The 26,279-nt window shown below is 43.1% G+C and overlaps 1 protein-coding gene across 1 annotated transcript; it reads right to left on the reverse strand.

Moving 5' to 3' along the window:
• Positions 1-7,124: 7,124 nt before the first annotated feature.
• Positions 7,125-24,083, reverse strand: LOC145352311 (galectin-related protein A). Its single transcript, XM_080202065.1, has 4 exons — positions 23,888-24,083; positions 22,677-22,765; positions 10,129-10,303; positions 7,125-7,579 (listed from the first exon to the last, which is right to left on the reverse strand). The coding sequence occupies exons 1-4, from the start codon at positions 23,912-23,914 to the stop codon at positions 7,436-7,438; spliced, it is 435 nt and encodes a 144-aa protein (XP_080058191.1). The 5' UTR covers positions 23,915-24,083; the 3' UTR covers positions 7,125-7,435.
• Positions 24,084-26,279: the final 2,196 nt, after the last annotated feature.

Below are 26,279 nucleotides of genomic sequence, written 5' to 3' on the forward strand. Positions count from 1 at the left end.
ATTGACGTTCATAGAGTTCTTACAGTGCAAAAGGAGGCCATTCGGCTCATCGAGCTGACACCGACAACAATCCCACCCAGGCCCTATCCCTGTCGTCCATGTATTTACCTTACATGTTGATTGTAACATTTTGTCCCACTGACACTAAGGGGCAATTTAGCATGACCAATCGACCTAACCCGCACATCTTTGGACTGTGGGAGGAAACCAGAGGGCCTGGAGGAAACACACGCAGCCCCGGGATGAATGTGCAAACTCCACACCGACAGTCACCCAAAGCTGCAATCGGACCTGCGTCACTGGCGCTGTGAGGCAGCAGTACTAACCACTGTGCCATCCCCACAGTGCAGAAGGAGGCCATTTGGCCCAAGTTTGCACCAACAACAATCCCACCCAAGCCCTATCCCCGTAACTCTCATATTCACCATGCCAGTCCCCCAGAAGGGGCAATTTAGCATAGCCAATCAACCTATCCTGCACATCTTTGAACTGAGAGGAAACAGAGCACCTGGAGGAAACCCACACAGACATGGGGAGAATGTGCAAATTCCACACAACCAGTGACCAGGTTAGGGACAGTAACTTTTGTTTAAAGCAGCCAAAGGTTTGAAATTTCAGTTACCCTAGGGAGAATAACAAACAGAATATAATTTACTACACTAAGTCAGGGAAGTAAAATCAATTACCACATCGATATTCTAACATTCAGCATTAACATGAGGCAAATATGAACTGTGATCAAACACAATATTCTGTGCATTAAAGGACAGATGCAATCAAGATGGATCTCAGTAACCTGCCCAGTGACCATAGTGAGTGACAAAATCTTTTTAAAATTCTCCTTTGAGGGATTTTAATTCCTCATTCTTGAATATCTGATTTCCCACTAAATATGCTCTGACCCCGACTGCTTCAATGACTGCTCACCTGTCAATGCATCTGTTAATATCAATCACTTCTCCTGAGACTGCATCCCATGGGATTCACAAAGCCACATTTCTACTTCCAACAATCAGATCACTTGCAACTCCGTTACAGACTGCTAGCTTCACAAAGCTGGCAATGCCTGGGTTTTCTCAAACTCCAGTCTCCTGGCTGCATGAAGCTATAAATGGCTCCTGAGGTTTTTTCTGAGGCCTATCTCTAACATTCTTCAATCTTCCACACCTTATCCATTCCCCAAGCTTCTCCTGACCTCCGACTGCATCAAACAATTTCCAGGGTTTCTTGTGTACTGCAAAGCACACAAGGTCCAAACTGCAATTCTAAGCTGCATTGAATGGCTCCTTGGGCATTTTTGAGCCCACATTGCTTGCAGCTTGCTAACCCTTTTATATGAAGCATCTTCTCCTGTTCCTAGGAAACATACAAATTGAAACCAGAGGATCCTCTTAAACCCCATCAATATCACTTTTTACAGTCAAGAGAAAAGAAAATTCGACAAGTTATAATTCTGGCTGCTGACCGAAGATTGCACATTCTGCATTCCCAGTAAAGACCAATTTCACCCTCTACATCTTTATTCTCTACTCCCTCATCCTCTGCTTTACAATTGGTATCACAGCCTTCAAACATCCGCTCTGCAATTACTGTCCTGTCTCCCTTTCACTTTTGTTACTATCTCCACATCTTGGTGTGTGTCCTCACAAATCCCTTCATCTTTTCCTTTGTTTTTCTCCACTTAGTTTTCCCCCAAACTGTGCTGTCTCGCTCCCCACCACTGCTGCCCTTCATATAAAGGGCCATGGGACATTTTCCCCATTAAAGACTTCCGGAAGCAGAGGAGGAACATTCTAATGGCTCTTTGAGAGAGAGTGAGATTGAGATAACCTCTTCAGTCTTTGACAGAAGACAAAAATTTCAGGAACTAAGTGGGCTTCAGGCATTATTTTTAGCAATGCTGGGATAATTTGAAAGTGGAAAGGCAAGAGTTCAAAGAAATGTTGGAGGGGGAGTAATTAACTGCTTCATTAATGACCCTTAATACCAAGGCGATAGGAAGCCCAGAGGAAGGAGAGAATTAAAGACCTACGGTGTTTCTCAATTTGGATTCTAAAATTTTAACTAAGGTGTTTAGAAAAGGGTGCGAGAAAAAATAAAAGATTTAAGAATAGATGAGCATTGATGTTTCACAAGTAATAAAGAGGTCATGATTTAAAATAAAACCTAAGTTAATAAACTGTAGTGTAAGACAAGCTATGGCTCTAGGACAAAACCCAAACAATGAATGGGACACAAACCATAGAAGAGTCCTTTCAGGTCAAATTCAAGGATGTTTTAAAAGGGTTTGCTGTTGCTACCTGAACTGAGACCCACGCAAGCACTTATCTTTGTAGTACCACCTAGTTACACTCTGGGGAGCCTGAAAATGTTCTGCTTATTCCTTCTCTCTGCTTACTGTACACTAATCAAACCTCAATCCATGCTAATATATTACCCCCTAATTTTATATATATGTGTTAATGCTTTGTTGGGCCAAATAAGGAATACACCTTTTGCCCAAATGAAGGAATGATGCTACCTGAGTACAGTAGGAAGTATATTCAACAGAATATTCAACCTGTAGCTTGACTGTCAATTTAAGTTTAACCTTATTTATTAATGTCGGAGGTAGGCTTACATTCATAGTGCAATGAAGTTACTGTGAAAATCCCCTAGTCGCCATATTCCGGTACCTTTTTGGGTACACTGAGGGCGAATTTAACATGGCTAATGCACCTAACCTGCACATCTTTGGACTGTGGGAGGAAACCGGAGCACCCAGACAAAACTCACGCAGACATGAGGAACATGCACATGTTGCACAGATAGTGACCCAAGCTAGGAATCAAACCCGGATCCCTGGCGCTGAGAGGCAGCAGTGTTAATCACAGACTGTCCAAAGGTTACTTTAATATTAAACAACAGTTTACTTTTGATGTTACTACTGACTTGTGCTCAGGTTGCACTCACTGAGACAGCATGTGGCTTATCTGTTGCTTCATAAAGAGTTGCCGTAATACACAGTAAGCTGTCTGTTCTGGACCCAGGCTTTTGCCTCACCTCCACTACACATCATGAAATGCTGACTCAAACCCAACTTTCATTGTATCAAGGCTTTGTTGGTCTAGGGGCATGATTCCCACTTAGGGGCTTTCGTTGCGTTACTTCAGGGCAGCACGGTGGCACGCTGGTTAGCATGGCTGCCTCACAGTGCCAGAGATGCAGGTTCAATTCCAGCTTTGGGGCACTGTCTGTGTGGAGACTGCACATTTCCCCATGTCTGGTGTCCTCCCAAAGATGTGCAGGTTAGGCAGACTGGCCTTGCTAACTTGTCCCTTAGTGGGCGCAGATTCAAAATAGTTGGCATCGGGGTAACAGTGATATGAGGAAAATGTTTTTCACCCAGAGGGTGGTTGGAGTCTGGAACAAACTTCCTGGAGGAGGTAGGTTAAATTAACGGGAATTGGATTGTATCTGAACAAAAAGATACAGAGATGCCGACATTAGACTGGAGTAGGCACAGTAAGAAGCCTCACAATACTAGGTTAAAGTACAACAGGTTTATCTGAAATCTTGAGCCCTTGCAGCGCTGCTCCTTCGTCAGGTGTGGACTTTAACCTGGTGTTATGAGACGACTTACTGAAAAGAAAGAATGCACAAGGTTCCATGGGTAAGGCAGGGGAGCGGGATTAGGTAGAATGCTCTTTCAGCAAGTCAGTGAAAACTCAATGTGCCAAATAGCTTCCCTCTGCACTGTAAAGATTCTGTACTCAAAGAACACCCATGTTTATCTTTACATAACCTTGCCACACCCTATTGATTGCTGAGAAAGGTGGGAGAAATATCTCTGTTCCTCCCTTTGCCAATACCAGTGATGACAGTATTCGTAGAACAGTGCAGAAAGAGGCCATTTGGCCCATTGGGTCTGTACCGATCACAATCCCACCAGGCCCTATCCCCATAACCCCATGCATTTACCCTAGCTGGTCTCCTTGACACTAAAGGACAATCCACCTAACCCGCATGTTTACCGGACCGTAGGAGGAAACTGGAGCACCCGGAGGAAACTCACACAGACACTGGGAGAATATTCAGATTCCGCACAGACAGTGACCCAAGCTGGGAATTGAACCCAGGTCCCTGGCGTTGTGAGGCAGTAATGCTAACCACTGTGCCACCATGACACCCCAGTATTAATTTGAACTGAGCAGCAAGAGCAGTGACAGTGCCGTCAGAGTCTGGATTATTGTTTGGAAGAGGTTCTCTCAGAAATTGCAGTTTATGTCGGCTTCAGCTCCACTGAAATTCCAAAACTCACCATGGGAAAAATCTGCCGCAGCTAAAAGGTACCAGCGAAGGACTCAAACAGTTGAGTTTCTTTGACCTTTTATAACTGAAGTTTAATTTGGCAAAAAACTTTTTTTTGTTTATATCCAATTTAATCCAATCAAAGTCCAATTCAAAGTCTCAACAAGTGAGACATTCCCAATCCAAGCTGACAATACAGGGCTCTCACCCTCTGTCTGGGGCTTGATCTACATAATCCAAGCTGATTGGAGCAGTCTTTGCACCTTCTCCATGGCTTGATCTCATTTGCATCTTAGCCAAAAGGCCAAAATGCCACTTTAAAAAAACTAATTGCCTATTGTAAAACTTATTATTTTGCATGCTTGTGTGTGTTGGAGGTCAGAATGCGGGTTTACCTTTTTAAATATCTATTTAACTGTACCTGAGTGCATTTTAGCTCAATAAATCCCCTTTGTATTTAAATTCAAGAAAGCCTGTCAGACTGGGTTCTTGATAATCAGCATGTGAATGGTTAAGCACAGACATTGAACTACCTTGTTTTTTCATTCGTGCAACATGGGCGTTGCTGGCTGAGCTAACATTTATTGCCCATGCCTAGTTGCCCAAGAGCAGTTGAGAGTTAACCACATTGCTGTGGCTCTGGAGTCACAAGTAGGCCAGACCAGGTAAGGATGGCAGATTTCTTTCCATAAAGAATCTTCATCCTGATAGTTACAAAAAACCCTGTTGTTATGATCAATCGAAGAGTGAGAAATAAATGCATGAATGTGGCGGACATGTGTCCTGATTGTAACGCCCTTGCCATACCACCTATTTTGTGGAAAAGTTTGTGCAGAAAAACACCTGTGACCACAAGTCCATCAGGCAGTGGCTGGCAGAACTTTTGAACAAGCACCTTGGCTGATGGTGAGAAGGCCCCTCCCCATCTGGTTATCACTGCATGCTGAGCATCTCACTGCATCTGTGCGCTTCCCTGGAGGGTACAGTGGGGTCACCCAACTCCTTCTGGAATGTGCCTTTGCAAAGAAGGTATGGAAAGAGTTGCAGTTTTTTATAAGATTCATTCCAAGCACTCTGTAATGTAGGACTCTCTATTGTACAGGCCGTTCTCAGGGATGCACCAACTCAGTTAAAAATGCTCATTTGGTCTGCTGAATTTTGCTGGTCATCCAGTGAAAAGAGCTGTGGATGACCAATCCTTTCGGATTGGTGAATTCTCAGTCCAGGGCTACATGCTGAGGGACACCATATAGCTCGAGGCAGATGTCATAAAGGTTTCAGTGGAGAAAGCTGCTCCTGCTACAGTAGAACGAGGGGCTGGAAACCATATCAAAGCCCTTGGGCTGGACACACCAGAGAATGGTTAATATGATATGTAAATGCAAATTGTGAAAATGCCCTGTAAGTGTAGTGAGATACCTCATGCATCATACTGAAGCAAACTGATCTGTACTGCACTTTATATAAAAGGTCAAGTTTGAACTGTTGTGCATTGCACTTTTACAAATTTTGTGAATGAAGTATATTTTTGGAAAAATAGAATCAGTGGAAATGAAAAAGAACTCAGCACAGAAAGGGTGATTCAGAATTATGTGTGAACACAGACAATTAGCTTTAGGGAGATTAAAATTCTGTAACCATCAGGTTTTTGTAGGAAGGCAAGTTGAACAGGTCAGGAGCACTCTCTCACCCTATAAAAGAGCTGGAACATATCACCTCAATTCACTGTTTCTAAGATGGATCATATTTAACTGCAATGAGGGAATAAATACACTTCTGAAGTTTAAAACTGTGTCCAGCTCAGCAGATAAGTAAGGAGGGCTTGCAGTAGTGGGCACTCAAATCAACTGTAGGGTGGGGGGAAGATTAAGCTTAAGAGTATGTAATTTACAAGGTGCTAACAGTTCCTCCAGCTGTTGAGATGGCTGGCTCACCTAATAATGTTGAAGCGTTGCCTGCGATGCCATATTTATGCTGCCTCAGAAAAGCAGCTGCATAATCAAGGACACCTCCCTGCATCCCAGACATTCTCTCTTCCACCTTCTCCATTAGGAAGAACATACAAAAGTCTGAGGACACATACCAACCAACTCAAAAACAGTTTCTTCCCTGCTGCCATCAGACTTTTGATTGGATCTACCTCGCATTAAGTTGATCTTTCTCTACATCCTAACTATGACTGTAACACTACATTCTGCACTCTCTCCTTTCCTTCTCTATGAATGGTATGCACTGTCTGTACAGTGTGCAAGAAACAATGCTTTTCACTGTATATTAATACATGTGGCAATAATAAATCAATGGGCATCTATTATTAATCCAGAAACTCAGCTAATGTTTTGGGGACCTGGGTTCGAATCCCATCATGGCAGATGATGGAATTTGAATTCAATAATAAAAATAAATGTCTATAATTAAAAATCTACTGATGACCATGAAACCATTGCTGATTGTTGGAAAAACTGTCTGGTTCATTAATGTTCTTTAGGGAAGGAAATCTGCCATCCTTACCCAGTCAGGTCTACATGTGACTCCAAAGCCACAGCAATGTGGCTGACTCTCAACTGCCCTCAGGCAACTAGGGATGGGCAATAAATGCTGGCCAGCCAGCAACACCCATGTCCTGCGAATAAATAAAACAAAATCAAGTAGCTGTTCGGGATAAACAATGATGGTATAAGGCAAGTGGTGGGGTCTATATGTCTTTTATTGCACATACAAGTGCTCTTTGACATACTTCAAATAATAGGACACATTGGCCAATATTCAAGCAATAGGACAGCTAACTTTTCACAGTGTGGTATAAACAAAAAAGCAAGTGCAGACAAACCTCAAAACATCCAAACTATTTAATTGCAGAAAGGAAAAAGCTCTTAACCAGGTCCAATTTGTCACTATACTTTAAAAGTCAAATTCAATTGTTGAAAAACTTCACTGCACAGAACTGTCTTGAACAAATGCTGATGATTTTTAATCGTTTTTTAAAAATCACACTTTTCCAATGTTTGCAAAAGGTTCTGCTGCTGCTCGGAAAGCCAGTGGTGCAGGATCAGAGAGTCTCTATACTTTAAAATACCTAACTGAGTTATAAAAGCTGGGAAAGGCACCTGCTTCTTAAGTTGTTTTTCTTCTATCATCACAAAAATCAAACTACTTTCGTCAGTCGGACATCACCTGTAATTTTTAAAGCAGTTAGTTTTTGTAGTTGTTGGACGCGGTGTGCAAAATCAAATAGCCTCTGTCCATCCACCTGGACCCGGAACTGCTGGTGTTCACAAAGGATTTCCATCTGAAATCAAATATTTTAAAAGGTCACGTTGTGCAATCACACAACACAGGAAGTGGTTATTGAGAATATCATGCTTGTACTCTCTGTTAGTTATCAAATTTGTCTCACTCGCCGGCTCTTTCCACATAGTCTTTCAAATATTTCCTTTTGAAATAAATACTTTAAAAATTACTATTAAATCTGCTTTTCATAGAATCACTACAGTACGGAAGGAGGCCATTTGACCCATCTAGTCTGTACCTACTACAATCCCACCCACAATACGTGTAACCACACAATTACCCTGCTAATCCCCTGACACTAAGGGGCAATTTAGCATGGTCAATCAACCTACTCCATACATTTTTGGATTGTGGAATGGAAACTGGAGCAACCAGAGGAAACCCATGCAGACAAGGGAAGAAAGTGCAAACTCCACACAGACAGTGACCCGAGGCCAAAATCGAACCTGGGTCCTTGGTGCTGTGAGGCAGCAGTGCTAACCACTGTGCCACCGAGCCATCAGTGTCCTTATATCTGTGTCCTCTGGTTACCAACCCTGTTGCCAGTTTTATTTAAGCTATCAAAACCCTTCATGATTTTGAACACCTCCATTAAATCTTAATATTCTGTACCCTGAGGAGAGTAATTCCAGCTTCACCAGTCTCACTTTAAAACTGAAGGTCTTCATTCTTGTTATCTTTGTGGGAAATCTCCTCTGGACCCAAAGACTTTGACATCCTTCCTGAAATATGGCACTCAAAATTGGACACAATACTCCAGCTACTGTTTAACTGATGATTAATAAAGGTCTAGTATAAAGTCTCTGCTTTTGAACTCCACACTTCTATTAATCAAGCCAAAGGTTGTGTTTATTTTATAAACAGCTTTCTCAATTTGTCCTGCCAGCTTCAAGGATTTGTGTATGTGAGCCCTGCAGGTCATTTTGTTCCCGGACCACCTTTAAAACTGTACCCTTTTGTTTATGTTGCCTCTCCTTCCAAAATGTAACTCAACAGTCTTTAGTTCAGGGCCTGAGCGCTAATGAACAAATGTCTTGGTTCAATGAGTAAAATCAAAGCAGCAAAATGGTCTGCTATCAATAATGTGTATTGTATAAAATCGTTGCTATCTGGCATCAAGTCACAAAGTAAAACCTTCACTCTAGTTATTAAGGTATCAGAAACCAAAGCTGGAGTTACAGCTTTCATTGTGCTGACAGCTATTTACAATGGTGTTCTGGACAATCATTTAGATGTATGCTTCTCCCTTTTGTCACTTTCTGGAAGTGGCTTCATGTGAGATGCTGGTGAAGGGGAAAGAAGTGGATAGGAGATTCGTTCTGAGGTTAATGACAGGCGCTGCGAATGATTTATCCTTGCAAAGGTACCACATATTACCAGAAAATGAGTTGAATCCGATACAGTAAAGTGTCAGGTGTGGGTGTATTTTTTTGGTGGGGATGAGTCTGAAGATTTGAAACAACTGTAAAATTGTTTAGAAATTGAGCCTTTTTATTCATGGGATGTGGGCGTAGCTGGCAAGGTCATCATTTGTTGCCCATCCCTAATTGTTCCAGAGGTGGTGGTAATGAGCTGCCTTCTTGAAGCTCTGCAGTCCATTCGGTGTAGGCACACACAATGATGTTGGGGATGGAGTTCCAAGTTTTTGATCATGTGACAGGATTATTTTATACTAACCACATGCCTAATAGTGTGTAGTTAGCATTGGAAAGTTCTTCTTTGTTATAGTGAATAAGCAGCCATGCTTGATCTCTCTTCATGCACATTTCTGCCATATCATCCAAGATATTTATGTTCAATTATATCCCAAGTACCTCAAACTTCTACAGAGTTACAATAACATAAATATATTTAAATTCATGCCGTACTCAAGTTGTGATCTGATCAATGTCGGCCTCGCCTATTCTTCACTCTTACATGCACTTCATACAGTCTTACAGTATAGAAAGAGGCCAGTCAGCCCGTTCTGCCTGTGCTGGCACTCTGAAACAGTTATCCAATTCATCCCACTCCCCTGCTCTTTTCCCAAACACAGACTTTCACCCTCATCAGTTAGGACTGGATTTGAATCCAGGCCTCAGAGTTTAGGGGCTAGTATCTAACCTATAACATCAACCATAAAAGATCAAAAATTCTCAATCAGGTGTGGCCATTTTGTTTCTATCCTCTTTATGAGAGCACTGAGGCAACTTGCACCCACTGTTGTTCTGGCTCCAGAACTCCGCATAGATGAGAGATTAAGCTTGAAGATTTTTCAGCCACTCACTTGTTGAAGACTCTAAACAAAGGGATCACTGATTTTGAACGTAACTACATTATTAATTATACACAGAGTTGGTAGAAAGAAAATGTTACAGTTCTTGAGTTAAATTATATTCATGCATTTGCCTAGATACTAACTGATGCAATAAAATTTCCACTAATGCTCTCACTAGCTTGAGTTTCTGCTCAATCACTTCAAAGTAATTAGCATATCTACCCTGTCTTGGCTTTCAGGATAGTACATAAAGACGGCACAGGCTTTATATAGTTTTACCTGACACTCACCTTGAAGTGCTGCAAAGCTGCGAATGGGAAGTAAGGTATGATTTTCTCTTCTTTTCCCCATTTTCCTGAAACTTTGGCATTCCGTACAACTGAGCGATCCCGGAAGTTAATAGTCACTTCGAGGCCTACATCTGCCTCTGGTTCTGAAGGGCTGCTGATGAGACTTAGTACAAAGCTGTTGGATAATCACAAGTGCAAGCATTAACCATACGTGATCAGGAAAAAAGAGTCACATTTGAAAGGATGGTCCTTGTTTTCAAAATCACTTTTTCCTTATACTCCTGACATAAGCAGCAAGTTATGTTGGATTACTGGCCCATAATTGGCATCAATTTTCAGCGATCATTACTCATGCAATTTGACAGCAGGCATTCGACTGTGATATATCAGAACCAAACCTGATCCTGGCCTCACCTGGCAGGTAAAATTTTGCCTGCTTTTGCTGTCAGTGAAAATCTTGAACAAATGTTTCATTAGTTAGGTCCAGTGAGCTAATTATAACATCTCCTGTGATTAGTCAACCTTGCACAAGGCTAGAACTTGGGATCTTTCTCGTCTGTTGTCGTTAGTGTGAGATAAAGGCAGCTGGAAAAGCACACAGCACCAAAGGTTTTATTAGTAGGGGCATGGAGTACAAGATCAAGGAGGTCATATTAAATTTGTATAAAAATTTTCTTTGGCCTTGGCTGGAGTATTGAGTTCAGTTCTGGGTGTCATACTTTAGGAAAGATATAAGAGACTACAGCAAAAAATTCATGAGAACATTTCCAGGGATTAGGAACTTCAGATGCATAGATTGGAGAAATTGGGATTGTTTTTCTCGGAAAAGAGAAGGTTGGGAAGAGATTTGGGCATTCAAAGTCATACCCAAATGATTTGGGGCAGTAAGCTGACACAGTGTTTGCACTGCTGCCTTGCAGTGCCAGGGACCCACGTACAATTCTGGCCTTTGGTGACTGTCTGTGCGGAGTTTGCACGTTTTCCCCATGTCTGCATGGGCTTCCTCCGGATGCTCCGGTTTCCTCGTACAGGCCAAAGATATGAAGATTAGGTGGATTAGCCATGCTAAATTGTCCCTTCTTGTCCCAAGATACGTAGGTAGATTAGCCAGAGTAAATGCGTGGTGTTATGGATATAGGGCGGTGGGTGGGCCTGGGTCAGATGCTATTTTGGAGAGTCACTACCGACTTGATTGGCTGAATGGATCCTTTCTACACAATAAGGATTCTATGGTTCTATAAGGGTTATATAATGGACAGAGTAGACAGAGATAAACTGTTCCTACTGCTGGAAGGATCAAGAACAAGAGGGCAATTGGCAAAAAAAGTAATGGAGATATGAGGAGAAACTTTTTCACATTGCGAGTGAAGAAGATGTGTAATGTGCTGCCCAAGAGTATGGTAAAGGCAGGTTCCATTGAAACATTCAAGAGGGAACTGGATTATCTGAACAGGAAAGATACACAGGGTTAATGGGGAGAAGGCAGTGGATGTGTTGCTCATTTGGAAAGCTAGCAGAGACAATGTGGGTCGAATTCTGCGATCTGTTAAAACCAAAAGTGGCTTGTTTCTGTGATTCTCTGGAATCATGAGCTGGATATTGATGTATGCTAATAGCGTAACTTTAACATCAAGTTGGATGAAAATTTTAATTTGAAAGTAATCATAGAATGATGCAGCACAGAAGAGGATTATTCAGTCCCCATCATGCTGGTGTTAGCTCTTAACAAGTTATTTTCCTTACAAGCTTTTACCAATTCCTTTTTGAAAATTCTGCTTCTACCTGTGGAGACAGTGCATTCTGGATCACAATAATTCTCTGCATAAATATTTCCCTTATGTCACCAATGGTTCTTTTGCTAATCATCTTAAATATTTGTCCTTTGATTATCAACTGTCCTGTTTCTGGAAACAGTTCCTTATTTACTCGATCAAATCTATTCACGATTCTTAGAATCCCTGTCTAATCTCTTCTCAACTTTCTCTGCTATAAGAAGAACCACAGCCTATTTAGTTATTCTCATTCTCATCAATCTTTTCTGTACCCTCTCCATCCTTCCAACTGTGTAATGCCTGGAACAGAACACAATATTCCAGCTGAGGCCCAACTAACGTTTGATAAAGCTTCATTCAGCCTTGCGTATTCTACAAATAGGTACACAATAGATTTCTTTGACTTTCACTGCGTCAGTAGCAACAATAACCTACATTTAAATAGCATTCTTTTAAATGTAGATAAAATTTGCTCAGGTGTTTCAGAGAAGACCAAAAGACATCGGAGCAGAATTAGGCCACTCAGCTTATCGACTTTGCTCCACCATTCAATCATGGCTGATATTTTTCTCATTCCCATTCTCCTGCCTTTTCCCCATAACCCTTGATCCCCTTATCAATCAAGCACCTATCCATCTCTGTCTTAAAGACATTCAATGACCCGGCCTCCACAGCCTTCTGCGGCAAGAAAGGAGAATGAAGTGCCGAAGGAACTAAACTGTTATTGAGAGTGAAGAGACATGAACAAAAGCTTGATTGAAGAGAGATATTCTCAGGAAACATTTGGAGAAGTAAAATAGATTAAGAGTGTTGGATTCAATGCTGAAGTGTAGGGAGTGTCGGTTAGTCAAGTCAGAAAAATGATAAGTTATTCCTGGTGCAGGACATAGCATGGGCACCCTCCCTATTTCTTTGCTTTTTTTTTGTGCTGTATAGGTAGCTACCATTGGAAGCTTAGTACTGTGCAGATGGAAGTCATTGAATCCCCATAGTGCAGAAAGAGGCCATTCAGTCCATCAAACCTGCACAGAACAACAATCCCACACACCTCTATCCCCATAACCCCATGTATTTATCCTCTACCTGCACCCCCCCCCCACCCGACACAAAGGAGCAATTTAGCATGGCCAATTAATCTAATCTGCACATTTTTGGAGTGTGGGAGGAAACCAGACCACCCAGAAGAAACTCACATAGGCATGGGGAGAACATGCAAACTTCACATAGACAGTCACTTGAGCCCGGAATTGAACTGTGAGGCAGCAGTGCTGACCACTGTGCCATTGTCCCGCCCCAGAAGATCTATGATTTTAACCACAATCATTGGTAAGATTTATAGAGATGCCAGTCTACAAATCTCATTTGAAAATGATGAAGTCAAGACAATTAAGGAGGGGGGGATTTCAATATTAGCTTGACCCTCTGACATGGACAGTGATCTTAGGTGGTTTTCTTTCAGGCAAAAAATGTACACTCATCTCGAAATTTATACTGAATAACAAAACCTAATTCACATCCAGTACATAGAAATAAACTTGTTTTCACATGCTCACAATACCCAAAGGTACTTTAGAACTAACGGAATCACTTTTACGCTGACAAACAGCCAATTTGCACAGTACAAGATCACATAAGCAGAAGTTAGATAAGTGACCACCTAATCTGTTTTTGTTGTTATTAGCCAATAAATATTGGCCAGAAAACTGGAATGTGTCCCCTGTTCTTTTACATTCATCTCAACTGGTTGACAGGATCTTAAGTTACCCTCATGTGTATCTACTCCAGAAGTAGAAAGGGAATACTTAACTTTTGTAATCCACTCCCCAGATAGTTATACTGAACATTCAGAAACTCTTTGATTATTGTAACTGGGTTGTTCAGGTCAGCTCCAAAGGATATAAGTCCAGCTGAAAAAGTAAGAAATTACTGGGTCCAAGTGACCTAACCTTTTAAAAATCATGCAGAATCAGAGTGTGTGTGTGCGGGGGAGAGGGGGGGCTGTTTGAACAGAAAAGGAACCATGAGGTTGATGCTCAAGGGAGTTGGCAGGAGTCTTCATTACAACCAAACGTAGTGCTCCAAAAGGGAAGAATTGCTACATGCTGGAATAATTAGCACCACGTTATCACAACATAATCCCACTTTGTTGAATCACTCAGTATCTATTTTTTAGATGAGGAGCCACATATCTGTCTCTTCACTGCTTTTTTATTTCAGAAATTGCAGCATTTTGAGACTGGGTCAATTAATTGTTAATATTTGGACGTTTCAACTGAATAAAGTACAATGCTCCAAAATTGACTTAGTGTACGATAGATTCTTCTCCATTCACCTGCATGAGTGCAATTCCAAAAGATCACATTGTCCATGACAAAGTAGCCATTTGACTGGCTCCTGAACTATAACCGTCAATAGTCACTGCCTCCACGAATGATGCGCAGTGGCAGCCGTGTGTACAATCCACATGATGCACTGCAACAATTCACCAAGGCTCCTCTGACAGCACCTTCTAAACCCATGACCTTCCACCTACAAGTACAAGAGCAGCAGACATATTGGAACATCACCACATCACCACACCATCCTGACTTGAACCCATATTACCATTCCTTCACCGTTGTGGGGTCAATATCCTGGAACTCCCTCCTAAACAGCACGATAGATGTACCAACACCACATGGACTGCAGCAGTTCAAGGTGGCAGCTAATCAAATCCTTCTCAAGAGGAACTGATGACAGACAATGAATTCTGATCTTTGTGGTATAGGTTGTAGATCGGTTGGAGACTTGGGCGGAGAGATGGCAGATGGAGTTTAATCTGGACAAATGTGAGGTAATGCATTTTAGAAGGTCTAATACAGATAGGAAATATACAATAAATGGCAAAACCCTTAAGAGCTGATAGGCAGAGGGATCTGGGTGTACAGGTACACAGGTCACTGGAAATGGCAACTCAGTTGGAAAAGGTAGTCAACACACAGCATGTTTGCCTTCATTGGCCGCGGCATTGAGTTTAAAAATTGGCAAGTCATGTTGCAGCTTTATAGAACCTTAGTGAGGCCACACTTGGAATACAGTGTTCAATTCTGGTCGTCACACTAGCGGAAAGATATTGAGGCTTTGGAGAGGGTACAGAAAAGATTTACCAGGATGTTGCCTGGAATGGAGGGCATTAGCTTTGAGGAGAGATTGGGGAAACTTCGTTTGCTCTCACTGGAACGATGGAGGTTGAGGGGTGACCTGATAGAACTCTACAAGATCATGAGTGGCATGGACAGAGTGGATAGGCAGAAGCTTCTTCCCAGGGTGGAAGAGTCAATTACGAGAGGGCGTAGATTTAAGGTGCGAGAGTCAAGGTTTAGAGGAGATGTACAAAGCAAATATTTTTACACAGAGTATGGTGGATGCCTGGAACTCACTGCCGGGGGAAGTAGTGAAAGCGGATACAGTCGTGACTTTTAAGGGGAGTCTGGACAAATACACGAATAGGATGGGAATAGAGGGATATGGTCCCCGGAAGGGTAGGGAGTTTTAGTTCAGTCAGGCAGCATGGTCGGTTGAGGCCTGGAGGGCTGAAGGGCCTGTTCCTATGCTGTAATTTTCTTTGTTCTTTGGTGATGCTCACATCCCAAGAATAAATTCATAAAAAGAATGTTTAGGAAAATTCTACTTTACTTCAAAACCCTTAACTGATCTCAGCTGGCCTTATACCAATGTTTGTTCTGCGTTCTTTTAATTACTTTAAAACATTGTTAGGGTCCACTCCCCCTCCGCCTGAAGATTATATCCTTTTATAGAAAGTGACTACTTAAGTAATTTTCTGCAGAAGGGGATTGTCATAAAGATGCAACACTCAAGTTCATAATAAGAGATGATTTTGTCCTGCAGTTTTCCAACTCTTTTTCATATTGTGATGTTTGATTTTTGGTAATGTGGATGGGTCTATGTAGCTGAGCAAATTCTTCATTGGCACAGGATGTTGATATATCCTGGAATTTGAGAGTCTGTACATGATTTCCATAGTAATGAGGGCCTAACTATGGTAAGGGCGGCACGGTGGCACAATAATTAGCACTGCTGCCTCATAGCGCCAGAGACCCTTGTTTGATTTGTGGCTTGGGTCACTGTCTGTGTGGAGTCTGCATGTTTTCCCTGCATCTGCGTGGGTTTCCTCCAGGTACTCCGGTTTCTTCCCAGAGTCCAAAGGTGTGCAGGTTAGGTGGATTGACCACGCTCAATTGCCCCTTAGTGTCAGGGGGACAAACTAGGATAAATTTATGGGATTACGGGTATAGGGCCGAGGTGGGATTGTGGTCAGTGCAGACTTGATGGGCTCAATGGCCTCCTTCTGCACTGTAGGGTTTCTATGATTCTAAGGCTGCCAGAATTCTCTGAAAAATGGGATAGGTCTTTAACTCTGCTGCTCATGCATTTATACACGCCCTTACCGGTGGCACATACCGGGGAGAAGGTTATATGTTCTGCATTGGGAGCTGACTGAAAAGAAAGGCATAAGGATATGGATACTACACTCCAGTGCAAAGAGTTGTCCAAAACTGAGTGTTGTGCATTGGCATATTCCACGTCAGGGACTACGTGCCGAGAAATGCATTAAAACGTGGAGCAGCCACCAAAAAGGCTCAATGCGGAAAGGCCATTGTGTTAAGGCCTTTTGCCTTGGTGCACCAAGGGGCTGGTAAATTTGTAGAACCTTTCAAACCTCATGTTTGACATGGACTGTATATTGTAAATATCAGTGTAGTGCAACTGTATTCAGGCATCTCAGTGTGCAACATGCTACCGGGACAGAGCTGTGCCCGTAATTCTATCTTTTACTCTCATCCTATGCTTTTAAAACTATATTCTGTAACACTACATTCTGCACCCTCTCCTTTCCTTCTCTATGTATGGTATGCCTTAACTGTATAGTGTGCAAGAAACAATACTTTTCACTGTATGCTGGTACATGTGACAATAATAAATCAAATCAAAGTTGAGTATTACTGCACTTTCTGAAATGCCCAATTGGAAATTCTTTGGAATGTACTTATATATATTTTTTTGAATAAATTATACTTTTTTGGAAAAAAAAGTTTCTTCCTCTCCTATCAACTGTTAAAAATTTTTCAGTTAAATTCCTACCAGCTTTTAATCTTCTATACTCAGGGGTAAACAAGCTTACTCTATGGATTTATAGGGAAGTTTTAAAAGTCTTCTACTTGGGAACTGCTGCACAATTTTTAAAAAATAGTGTTTGTCGCTGTTTTGGGTGGAAAAGAGTTCATTACTGAACTCACTAATTCTGAGATGGAAAGACTGAGGATCGGGCAGAAGATGCTGAGACATTAGAACTGCAGCCCAACATAACGGATGGTTTGTTTCTTCTTCTATTATGAAGACATTGGCTTCGGGACACCACCTATCATGGAGCCTGAAATAAGTTTCTAAAACCCATTTAATTTTCTTAATGAAGTTGATGGGAAACACTCACCCACTGGCTCAAAATGTATTTTTTTTAATTCAGTGACCAGCCAGCCAAAACAAAAACAGAAATCCTCAACTGTGCGGAGTTTGCCAAATTCAGCAAGGTCAGTGTTAATGCCACCATAATCAGCCTCTTTAGTAATAAGAATAAGCCAGGGCTCTCACTGTTGAACACTATTATGTTCCTGCCTGCTGGAAAACCATGTATTAGCTATCAGGTGGGGATAGGAATCACTCGGGCTCTGTTGGCCATTTATGACAATGAAGATATACAAACAAAGGCTACGTGAACATTGTACTAAGAGGTTACCCGGGGAATCATGTCACAGCAAAGGGACAAAGGGATATTGGTTGTAGTCTGGTCAGTTATTTTTAAAAGGAATGCTTTGAGAAAAAATTCATGGAAGGTGATAAATTGCCTTAACTTAATTTTTCAGTTCTATATCTTTCCCCAACTTTGCAATTTCAAGTACTGGAACAGCAAAGTAATACATCAAAAAGTATTGCTCTTTCTTTCTCATCAAGAGATCCAAAATTGCAAACAAGCTGCATCGAGATTTATGTAGGTCTTTGCTTATCTTCTATATTCTGCCAGCATTTTTTTTTATTCAATGTAAATCAGTCGGGTAATGGCCATTATCTTATAGAAGACTGACAAGACAAAAGTGCGGAATTTTGCCGCCTTGCCCAGGGCGAGGCTCGCAGAACAGAATTCTTGGTTGGCCTCAGGTGGGATTTTACAAGTCTCGCCCAACCAAGGTCATAAAATCCCACCCAAAGTTTGCATTTGTTATGCACGATACAGAAAAGGCTCAAGAATTAATGTAACTGTTTTCTGTAATGTGTTGGCATATTTAATCTGTGGTTGTTGAGAACTTGTGCTGCTACTGTTGCAAAACAGCATAATTGTAGATGAGGAGAAGTATAGGATTCATATATTTTTGACCAAAGATGAATCACCAGCACATAAATAGTTGGTGATTAAGCCTTGGGAATGTTGTGCTTTCTTGCTATGACCTATCATCTTCCCCAGAGCCATGAGAAAGTAAACTATGGCATGTTTACTAAAGAATGGGGAATGCTCATTCTTCCTGTGCCAAGAACTCTGATCTCACATGTGAACGCTGTTGACCTCTTAGATTTTCTTTGAATTTTTTGTTGTCTATTCGTTTTGGTTCAATCTAGTGACCTTTGTTGAAAACACATGTATGTAGATGTCTGATGACAATTGGACTAGATCCTCAGTACCTGATACGTTCTCCTTCTCTATCCTAACTAATTGTACTAGCCCTACTCACCACTGCTTCTCATATCTTTTGCCACTTCAGCTCTCCTTTTTCTACTGGGCTGGTTCAGAGTCTCTCTCTGCCTCAAGCTAAGAATCCTGTCTTGTTCACCGACCTTTTTCTCCATTGACCTCATTCCCATCCCCAAAGCTAATTCCTCTGGAGCTAATCTCATCAAGGTTCCTCCAACAAACCCTCAACAACCTTCCCTCTCCACATCAGCCACTGAACTGTATGCAATTTTGAGGATAAGGCTCTCCTCACCCAAGGCCCAATCTTGCAGAACATATGAACAGGAATAGGTCAGTTGGCCCATCATTTCTGCTTTGCCAGCCAATGAGATCTGTGATCTAATTGATAGCTGATCTGTGATCTAATTCTGTAGACCCTGCGTTGCCCCACATCCCTTAATACTTTCGTTAACATTCATCTTATTCATAGTAACATTCATCATTGGATAGCACGGTGGCACAGTGGTTAGCAATGCTGCCTCACAGCGCCAGGGACTGGGTTCAATTTCCGGCTTGGGTCACTGTCTGTGTGGAGTTTGCACATTCTCCCCATGTCTGTGTGGGTTTCGTCCAGGTGCTCTGGTTTCCTCCCACAGTCCAAAAATGTGCAGGTTAGGCGCATTGACCGTGCTAACTTCTCTCTCAGCGTACCCAAACAGGCACCGGAGTGTGGCAGCTAGGAGATTTTCACAGTAACTTCATTACAGTGTGAATCATGTGACTAATGAATAAATTTTACTTTAGTTTTAAAATCAACAATTGACTGAGCATAAACTGCAATGTGCAGAAGCAAGATCTAAAACTTTACTGCCCTTTCTTTGTATAAGTGTTCCTAATTTCACTCCTGAAAAGATTGGCTCTAATCTTTGAGACTATGAATCCTTAGACTCCTCAATCAGCAGAATTAGTTTTTTTATCAACTCCACCCAGCAGAGATCCTGGTTCAATTCCGGCCTCAGGTGGAGTTTGCATCTTCTCCCAGTATCTGCTTTGTTTTCCTCCCACAGTCTAGTGGATTAGGTGACTGGCCATGGCAAACTGCCCTTAGTGTCAAGGGGATTAATAGGGTAAAAACATGGGATTACGGGGATCAGGCCTGGGTGGGATTGTTGTCAGTACAGGCTTAATGGGCTGAATGGTCTTCTTCCTCACTGTAGGAATTTTATGATTCTATCAGTTCCCTTAACATCTTAAACTTGGATTTAAAATATCCTCCTAACCGTAAATTCCAGGGAATACATAGGTTGTGTAATTTCTCCTCATAATTTAACCTTTGGAGTCCAAGTGTTATTTGGTAAACATATGCTGCACTCCCTCCAAGGCCAATACGTCCTTTCTAAAGTGTGGTGCCTACACCTGCTCAAGTACTCCAGGTATGGTATAACCTTGGCTTTGTGTCGCTGACATGATGTGGAGATGCCGGCGTTGGACTGGGGTAAACACAGTAAGAAGACTGACAACACCAGGTTAAAGTCCAACAGGATTATTTGGTAGTAAACGCCACTAGCTTTCGGGGTTTGCCCCTTTGTCCCCTTTGCCACAAGGGAGGGGGGAGGGAGGAAAGGGGGAGGGGGGAAGGGGGAAGGGGAGGGGTCGGGGAGAGAGGAGAGGGGTAGGGGGAGGGGGGAAGGGGAGGGTGGAAGGAGTGGGAAGCAGGGAGGATGGAAGGAAAGCGGGAGGGGGAAGCAGGACAGGGAGAGGGAGGGGTACAGGGAGTATCATGTAATTCTATGCTTCTATCCACAGTGCTTACAATGCCATCTATCTGGAAGATATAAATATGCGGCTCTATCATTATCATTGTTTACTACATGGTGAACAATTGTGATTCCAACTTGGATGCCAGTGGGACACAATTAATCATACCCTGTGAATTATCCCACCTTTGTTTCCAGCCATTGAGCCGTTTTCATAACTATGTCAATAATTTGACTTTAATTCCATAAGTTTCAACTTTAGATTAGATTTTTTTCAGAAGGACATTTTCAAATAGCTTTTGGGAGTCCACTTAAATTACATACATAAACATTACTCCTTCAGCTAATTTAGTCACGTCTTCTTTTTTTAAAAATTCAATGAAGTTCATGAAAGATACAAAAATCTGAGGTCACGTACCAAACGACTCAAGTACAGCTTCTTCCTTGCTGCCAATTTGAATGGACCTCCATATGCTAAGTTGATCTTTCTCTGCACCCTAGCTGTGACCATAACACTACATTCTGCACTCTCTCCTTTCCTACTCCCCTATGTACTGTATGAACAGTATGCTTTGTCTGCTCTCCCTCTCCTGCTCCCCATCTCCCGCTCACCCTTCCTGCTCTCCCTCCACCTCTCCCCCTCCACCCCTCCCCCTGCTCCTCCGCATCCCCCCTCCCCCTCCATTGATTGGCCATGCTAAAATTGCCCGTTAGTGTTCTCAGATGCATAGGTTAGAGGGGTTAGTGGGTAGGGCCTGGGTGGGATTATGGTTGGTGCAGACTCATGGGCTGAAGGGCCTCTTTCTGCACTGTAGGGTTCAATGATCAATAATCTATAATTGATACCCTTGCAAGTTTCTTTTTGTAATATCTTTTTGTAGCTCTTTACTATTTATTTTGTAACCTTCTCATTATCTGCGATAAGGGTAAAACAAAGGGCTGGATATTCTCAGAAGGTAAGCAGCCCCGCTACAGGCACCAGTTGACACAGTGGCACAGTGGTTAGCACTGCTGCCTCACAGCGCCAGGACCTGCGTTCAAATCCTGGTTTGGGTCACTGTCTGTGTGAAGTTTGCATGTTCTCCCTGTGACTTCATGGGTTTCCTTCGGGTGCTCCGGTTTCCTCACAGAGTCCGAAAGATGTGCTGGTTACGTACATTGGTCATGCTAAATTCTCCCTCAGTGTACTTGAGCAGGTGCCGGAGTGTGTCGACTGGGGAATTTCACAGTAACTTCGTGGCAGTATTAATGTTAGCCTACTTGTGACACTAGTAAATAAATAAAACTTGGAAAAAAAGGCCATGTGAATGGGTGTTGAGATCCTGGATGATGTTTTACTGGCAGTGGGAAATGAAGATGCAACCACTGGGACCACCATTCTATTGGGGATGCAGTGGCTCTGTTAAGAGGTGGCCATTACTAAGGCTGCAAGGAGAAGGAGAGAGCCCCATCACGACAAAGTGCCCTAAAGACAAAGTAAGCTTTCTTTCCTGCCATGTCAGATCCCTGGTGATTGGAGAGGGCGGACAGCACCCTCTGTAGCTGCAGGGGTGGCCACAAAGTTGGGTGAACCCTCTGTGGGCCATGGAGTGCTCACAAATGAGACTACCAGTATTTACCCTGTTTCCCCCCATATGGCAGTTGAACATCCCAAAGCCAGTAAAATACTGACGGGGACAATGGTTTCAAACTGTATAAAGTAGAATATCTGTGCTTGTTAAATAATGACCTCTAACATGCTTCAAAGTTTGTTGCCCTGAAAACATTCCTGCCGAGGTCCTCTGAGACTTGGAGCAAGCTGTGGGATTCCAAGTAACTGGCCTCATAAATCAGACCCATTAAAGGAGCCAACTAAAATTATTCACAAGACAAGAAGCAAAGTATGTTTGTGTGCATGTATCTGCGTATAATGTATTGCTGCTTACATCACTTCATAGTATATTTCTAGACTTAGGCTTTGTGACAACATTGCAATTATTTCTGCTCTCTAACTATAACAGGCTAAATACATTATGAATAACATTCTTGTTTTCAACTCCTTTTACTGTGCCCTTTTACAAAACAGTTTAGTTTTTAAATGGTTAAACATTTGTTGCCCAAACCAACCACATATCCACTCCTTTGTGTGGAACTGTGTGATAAGGCAAGGCTCTTTCTGGGACTGCAATGATTAACAAACAATGTATGGAATACACACAGTGCACTATTTATACAGCAAAGCTGACTTGCAGGACACCAGTAATGAGAATTACCCAAGTCCAGGGTCACGTTTGAAAGAGGTGTTCCAGCTCACTCTACCTGTTGGGGTGTGAATGAACCATCCCAGTGATGCTCATCTTCATGGACGGTTTCAGCCCACTTTTGATCTCCCCGACAAAGGGCTTAGCCTGTAAAATGCAACCAAACCACAGAGTAAACTTGAGAAGCAACGCAAACTTCAACACTATTACAATGCATTTTAACAGTGCCTTAGACGTTAGGCTTGAACTATAAAGGGAATAAACCAAATTATTTTAAAAGTATGCAGTAACTTGAAGGGACAATTTGATGTTTGAGACCAATAGATTTCTACATATTAAAGATATGAAGGGACATGGGGAGGGTGCAGGAAAATGACGTTGATGTAGAAGATTAGCCATGATCGTATCTGAACGTTGGAACAAGCTCGTATTTCCTGCTCCTATGTTCCTCTGTTGAAGAACATGTAACATGTGCAAAGTTGAATACAAGCCACCCTAATGCAGCAATTTCCATTACAGCCCGCTCCCACCCTCAAGAAATATGCTTCATTCATAAAATTTGTAAAAGCGTACGTCAAATTGAACATGACAGAAAGTGCAGTGGAATTCAACTTTTCTCCACTTGGCATATTGCACTAACGCAAACTTCAGCCCAGCAACTAGCTCAGATCTCTAACTTTTGCCCCAAGACACAACTTTTTCAAAGGAACGGAGAAACCAAAAACCAGAAAGAAAAAGTGGTTGATCTGTGTAGTTAATGGTCACAATAAATATATATCTTCCATATCACAAAAAGGGAGACACATTTCCCCTGACAGCAGCAACAATGCAGGCAAAAGCAGGTGCTTGTTAAGTTTACACCTTGTCCTTTTCCTCTCTCTCTCTCGTGTATAAAGTTTAAAAGCAGCAATTTAAAATGAAGTTGGATCCAGCAGCAAAGCAGCGACCGCTGCCTGGGGCGAGAGGCGCTACAGTCTCAAAGACATGTACGTCCCACAAGTTTGTCACCATCATATTTCGTAGTAAGAAGTCTGACAACGCCAGGTGTTGTCAGACTTCTTGCTGGGTTTACCCCAGTCCAACGCCGGCATCTCCACATCATGACCATTATATTTCACCAGGCTGGCTGTGATAACAGTGCAGAGCCGGTGATCAGGTCCTGAGGAGAGAGACAGGGAAGCGGGGGGGACACATATCAGCACATTCTGTATGGACCACATTCAGGATGGGTTTCTTTCTAATTTTATAAATAAAAAAGTTGAGACTTACGGACGATGAGTTGTCCTGATCCGCCATGCCTGTGGGGTTTTTTTGGTTAATAGACAGATAAGGGGTTGCGGGTGGGGTGGGGAGGGGTGGTGAGTGCACCACTCGCACTGGAGCTGCCTTTCACTGGGTTATCTCCATTTGGAAGCCGCGCCTGCCTCCAAGCTCCCTCAGCACAGGGCCGCCAGCCGCCGCTGCCATGGTAACCACAGTGGGGCGGACCTATCCGCCAGCCCCGCCCCCTCCCCCCCGCTGCTAGGTAATGCGCGCCCCGCCCCCTCGCTGCCATGGCAACCATTTTACCCGCCCCCTCCTCTCAACTTGCTGCACCGCCCCAGCACTCCGCTCGCACGCGCCTCACTGCTGCCATGGTAACAACCGCACGGGCCCGCCCCCTCCATCAACTCCACGCGGCGCCCCAATTCTCTGTGACGTGCGCCTCCTCACGTTCCGCAGCCATGATAACCCCGGCGAAGCGGGCCGAGTGGACAGCCTCGCCCCCCCCCGTCCCTGCTTGGCTGCCATGGTAACGGCGCCCCCGCCCCTAACCTCCGCTCGCGCGCCCCCAATCACGTTTCGATGGCACGCCTCCGGCCCCGCCCCCTCATTGTCTCTCCTGCCCCATCGCTCGTGTGCCTTCAGCACCTCGCACCCTGTGTCTGCGCAAGCGTAAACCAACTCCGCCCCCCCGCTCCACGTGCCGTTATCATGGTAATTCCGACGGGGTGGGGCCTCCTTATCGATCGTGTCCCTCCTCTTGCTGCTGCTGCCATGGTAACTCCGGCCCGCCAGTTTTCTGCCTTGATAACGCTAATCTGGCTGCGACACATGAGCTGGAGACTGACCAGGAAAAAAAGCCTTGCGTTTTTAGAGCGCCGATTACGGCCTTTTACACGCTATGAAGTAATCCTTGAAGTGAGGCCGCTGCTATTAATGTGGGAAACCTGGCAGCCAATTTACCCTCAGCAAACTCCCAGAGTGACCAGACAATCTGTTTTATTTGTGGTTTTAAGTTAAAGTTTATTTTTTAGTGTCACAAGTAGGCTTACATTAACACTGCAGTGAAGTTACTGTGAAAACCCCCTTGTCGCCACACTTGTTCAGGTACACTGAGGGAGAACTTAACGTGGCCAATGCACCTAACCAGCACATGTTGGGATGCTAAAGGGCATTTTATCACGGCCAACCTGCCTAATCTGTACATTTTTGGATTGTGGGAGGAAACCGGAGGAAACCCGCACGGACAAAGGGAGAATTTGTAAGCTCCACACAGACGATGATCTAAGCTGGGAATTGAATCCAGGGCGCTGGCGCTGTGAGGCAGCAGTGCTAACCACTGTGCCACCTAGCACCTTAACAGTGCAATGAAGTTACTGCATTGTCGCCACACTACGGTGCCTGTCGGGTACAGTGATGTAGAATTTAGCATAGCCAATGCACCTAACCAGCACATCTTTCAGACTGTGGGAGGGAACCGGAGCATCCGGAGGAAACCCACGCAGATACGAGGAGAATGTACGCAGACAGTGACCCAAGCTGGGAATCGAACCCAAGTCCCTGGCACTGTGAGGCAGCAGTGCTAACCACTGTGCTACTATGTTGATGGAAGGATAAATATTGGCCAGGCCACCAGCAATCACCCCCCCGCCCCCCGCTTTTCAAAATAAATGGTAGCCATGATGTGGAGATACTGGCAATGGACAGGGGTGGGCACAGTAAGAAGTTTCACAACACCAGGTTAAAGTCCAACAGATTTTTTTTTAATTCATGTTTAAGGGCAACCTGTTGGACTTTAACCTGGTGTTGTGAGACTTCTTACCGTGCTTACCCCAGTCCAAGACCGGAATCTCCACATCACAGTAAGAAGTCCATAATACCCGGTTAAAGCCTATCAGATTTATTTGGAATCACAAGCTTTTGGAGCACTGGTCCTTCATCGGGTGAGCGCTCTGAAAGCTCAAGATTTCAAAGAAACTTGTTTGACTTTAACCTGGTGTTTTGAGACTTCAAAATAGAACTATAGAATCCTTACAATGTAGAAAGAGGCCTTTCAGCCAACGCTGTCTGCGTTTACTCTCGGAAAGAGCATCTTTTCAGACCCACCTCACCTTCCCTACTGTATCCCAGTAATCCCCACAGGCATTTACCACGGCTAATCCGCCAATCTACACATGGGATTGTTTGCATCTACCTAAGCAAGTATCTTAATTTAATATTTCATCCAAAGGAAAGTGCAGCGTTTCCATGATGTGTGCTTGGGACAATTTAAATTCACAATGGCTGCCATATAACAATGATCCACAGCAAAGTCACTTTTTAAAAAAATACTTGAGATTGCCCATTATACTGCTTTTAAAATTATACACGAATGATTTTGAATGTTCCATTATGTGCC

Source organism: Carcharhinus amblyrhynchos, chromosome 14 (assembly GCF_965287045.1).
Source record: "Carcharhinus amblyrhynchos chromosome 14, sCarAmb.v2.hapA, whole genome shotgun sequence".
Lineage (NCBI taxonomy): Eukaryota > Metazoa > Chordata > Chondrichthyes > Carcharhiniformes > Carcharhinidae > Carcharhinus > Carcharhinus amblyrhynchos.

Coding starts and splice junctions, on each gene's coding strand:
- LOC145352311 (XM_080202065.1), bottom strand. CDS start 23,914: ATGGCGGATCAGGACAACTCATCGTCC. Junction 10,304..22,676: donor GTTCATTCACACCCCAACAG/GTAGAGTGAGCT, acceptor ATTATCCAACAG/CTTTGTACTAAGTCTCATCA. Junction 7,580..10,128: donor CAGCTTTGCAGCACTTCAAG/GTGAGTGTCAGG, acceptor ATTTGATTTCAG/ATGGAAATCCTTTGTGAACA.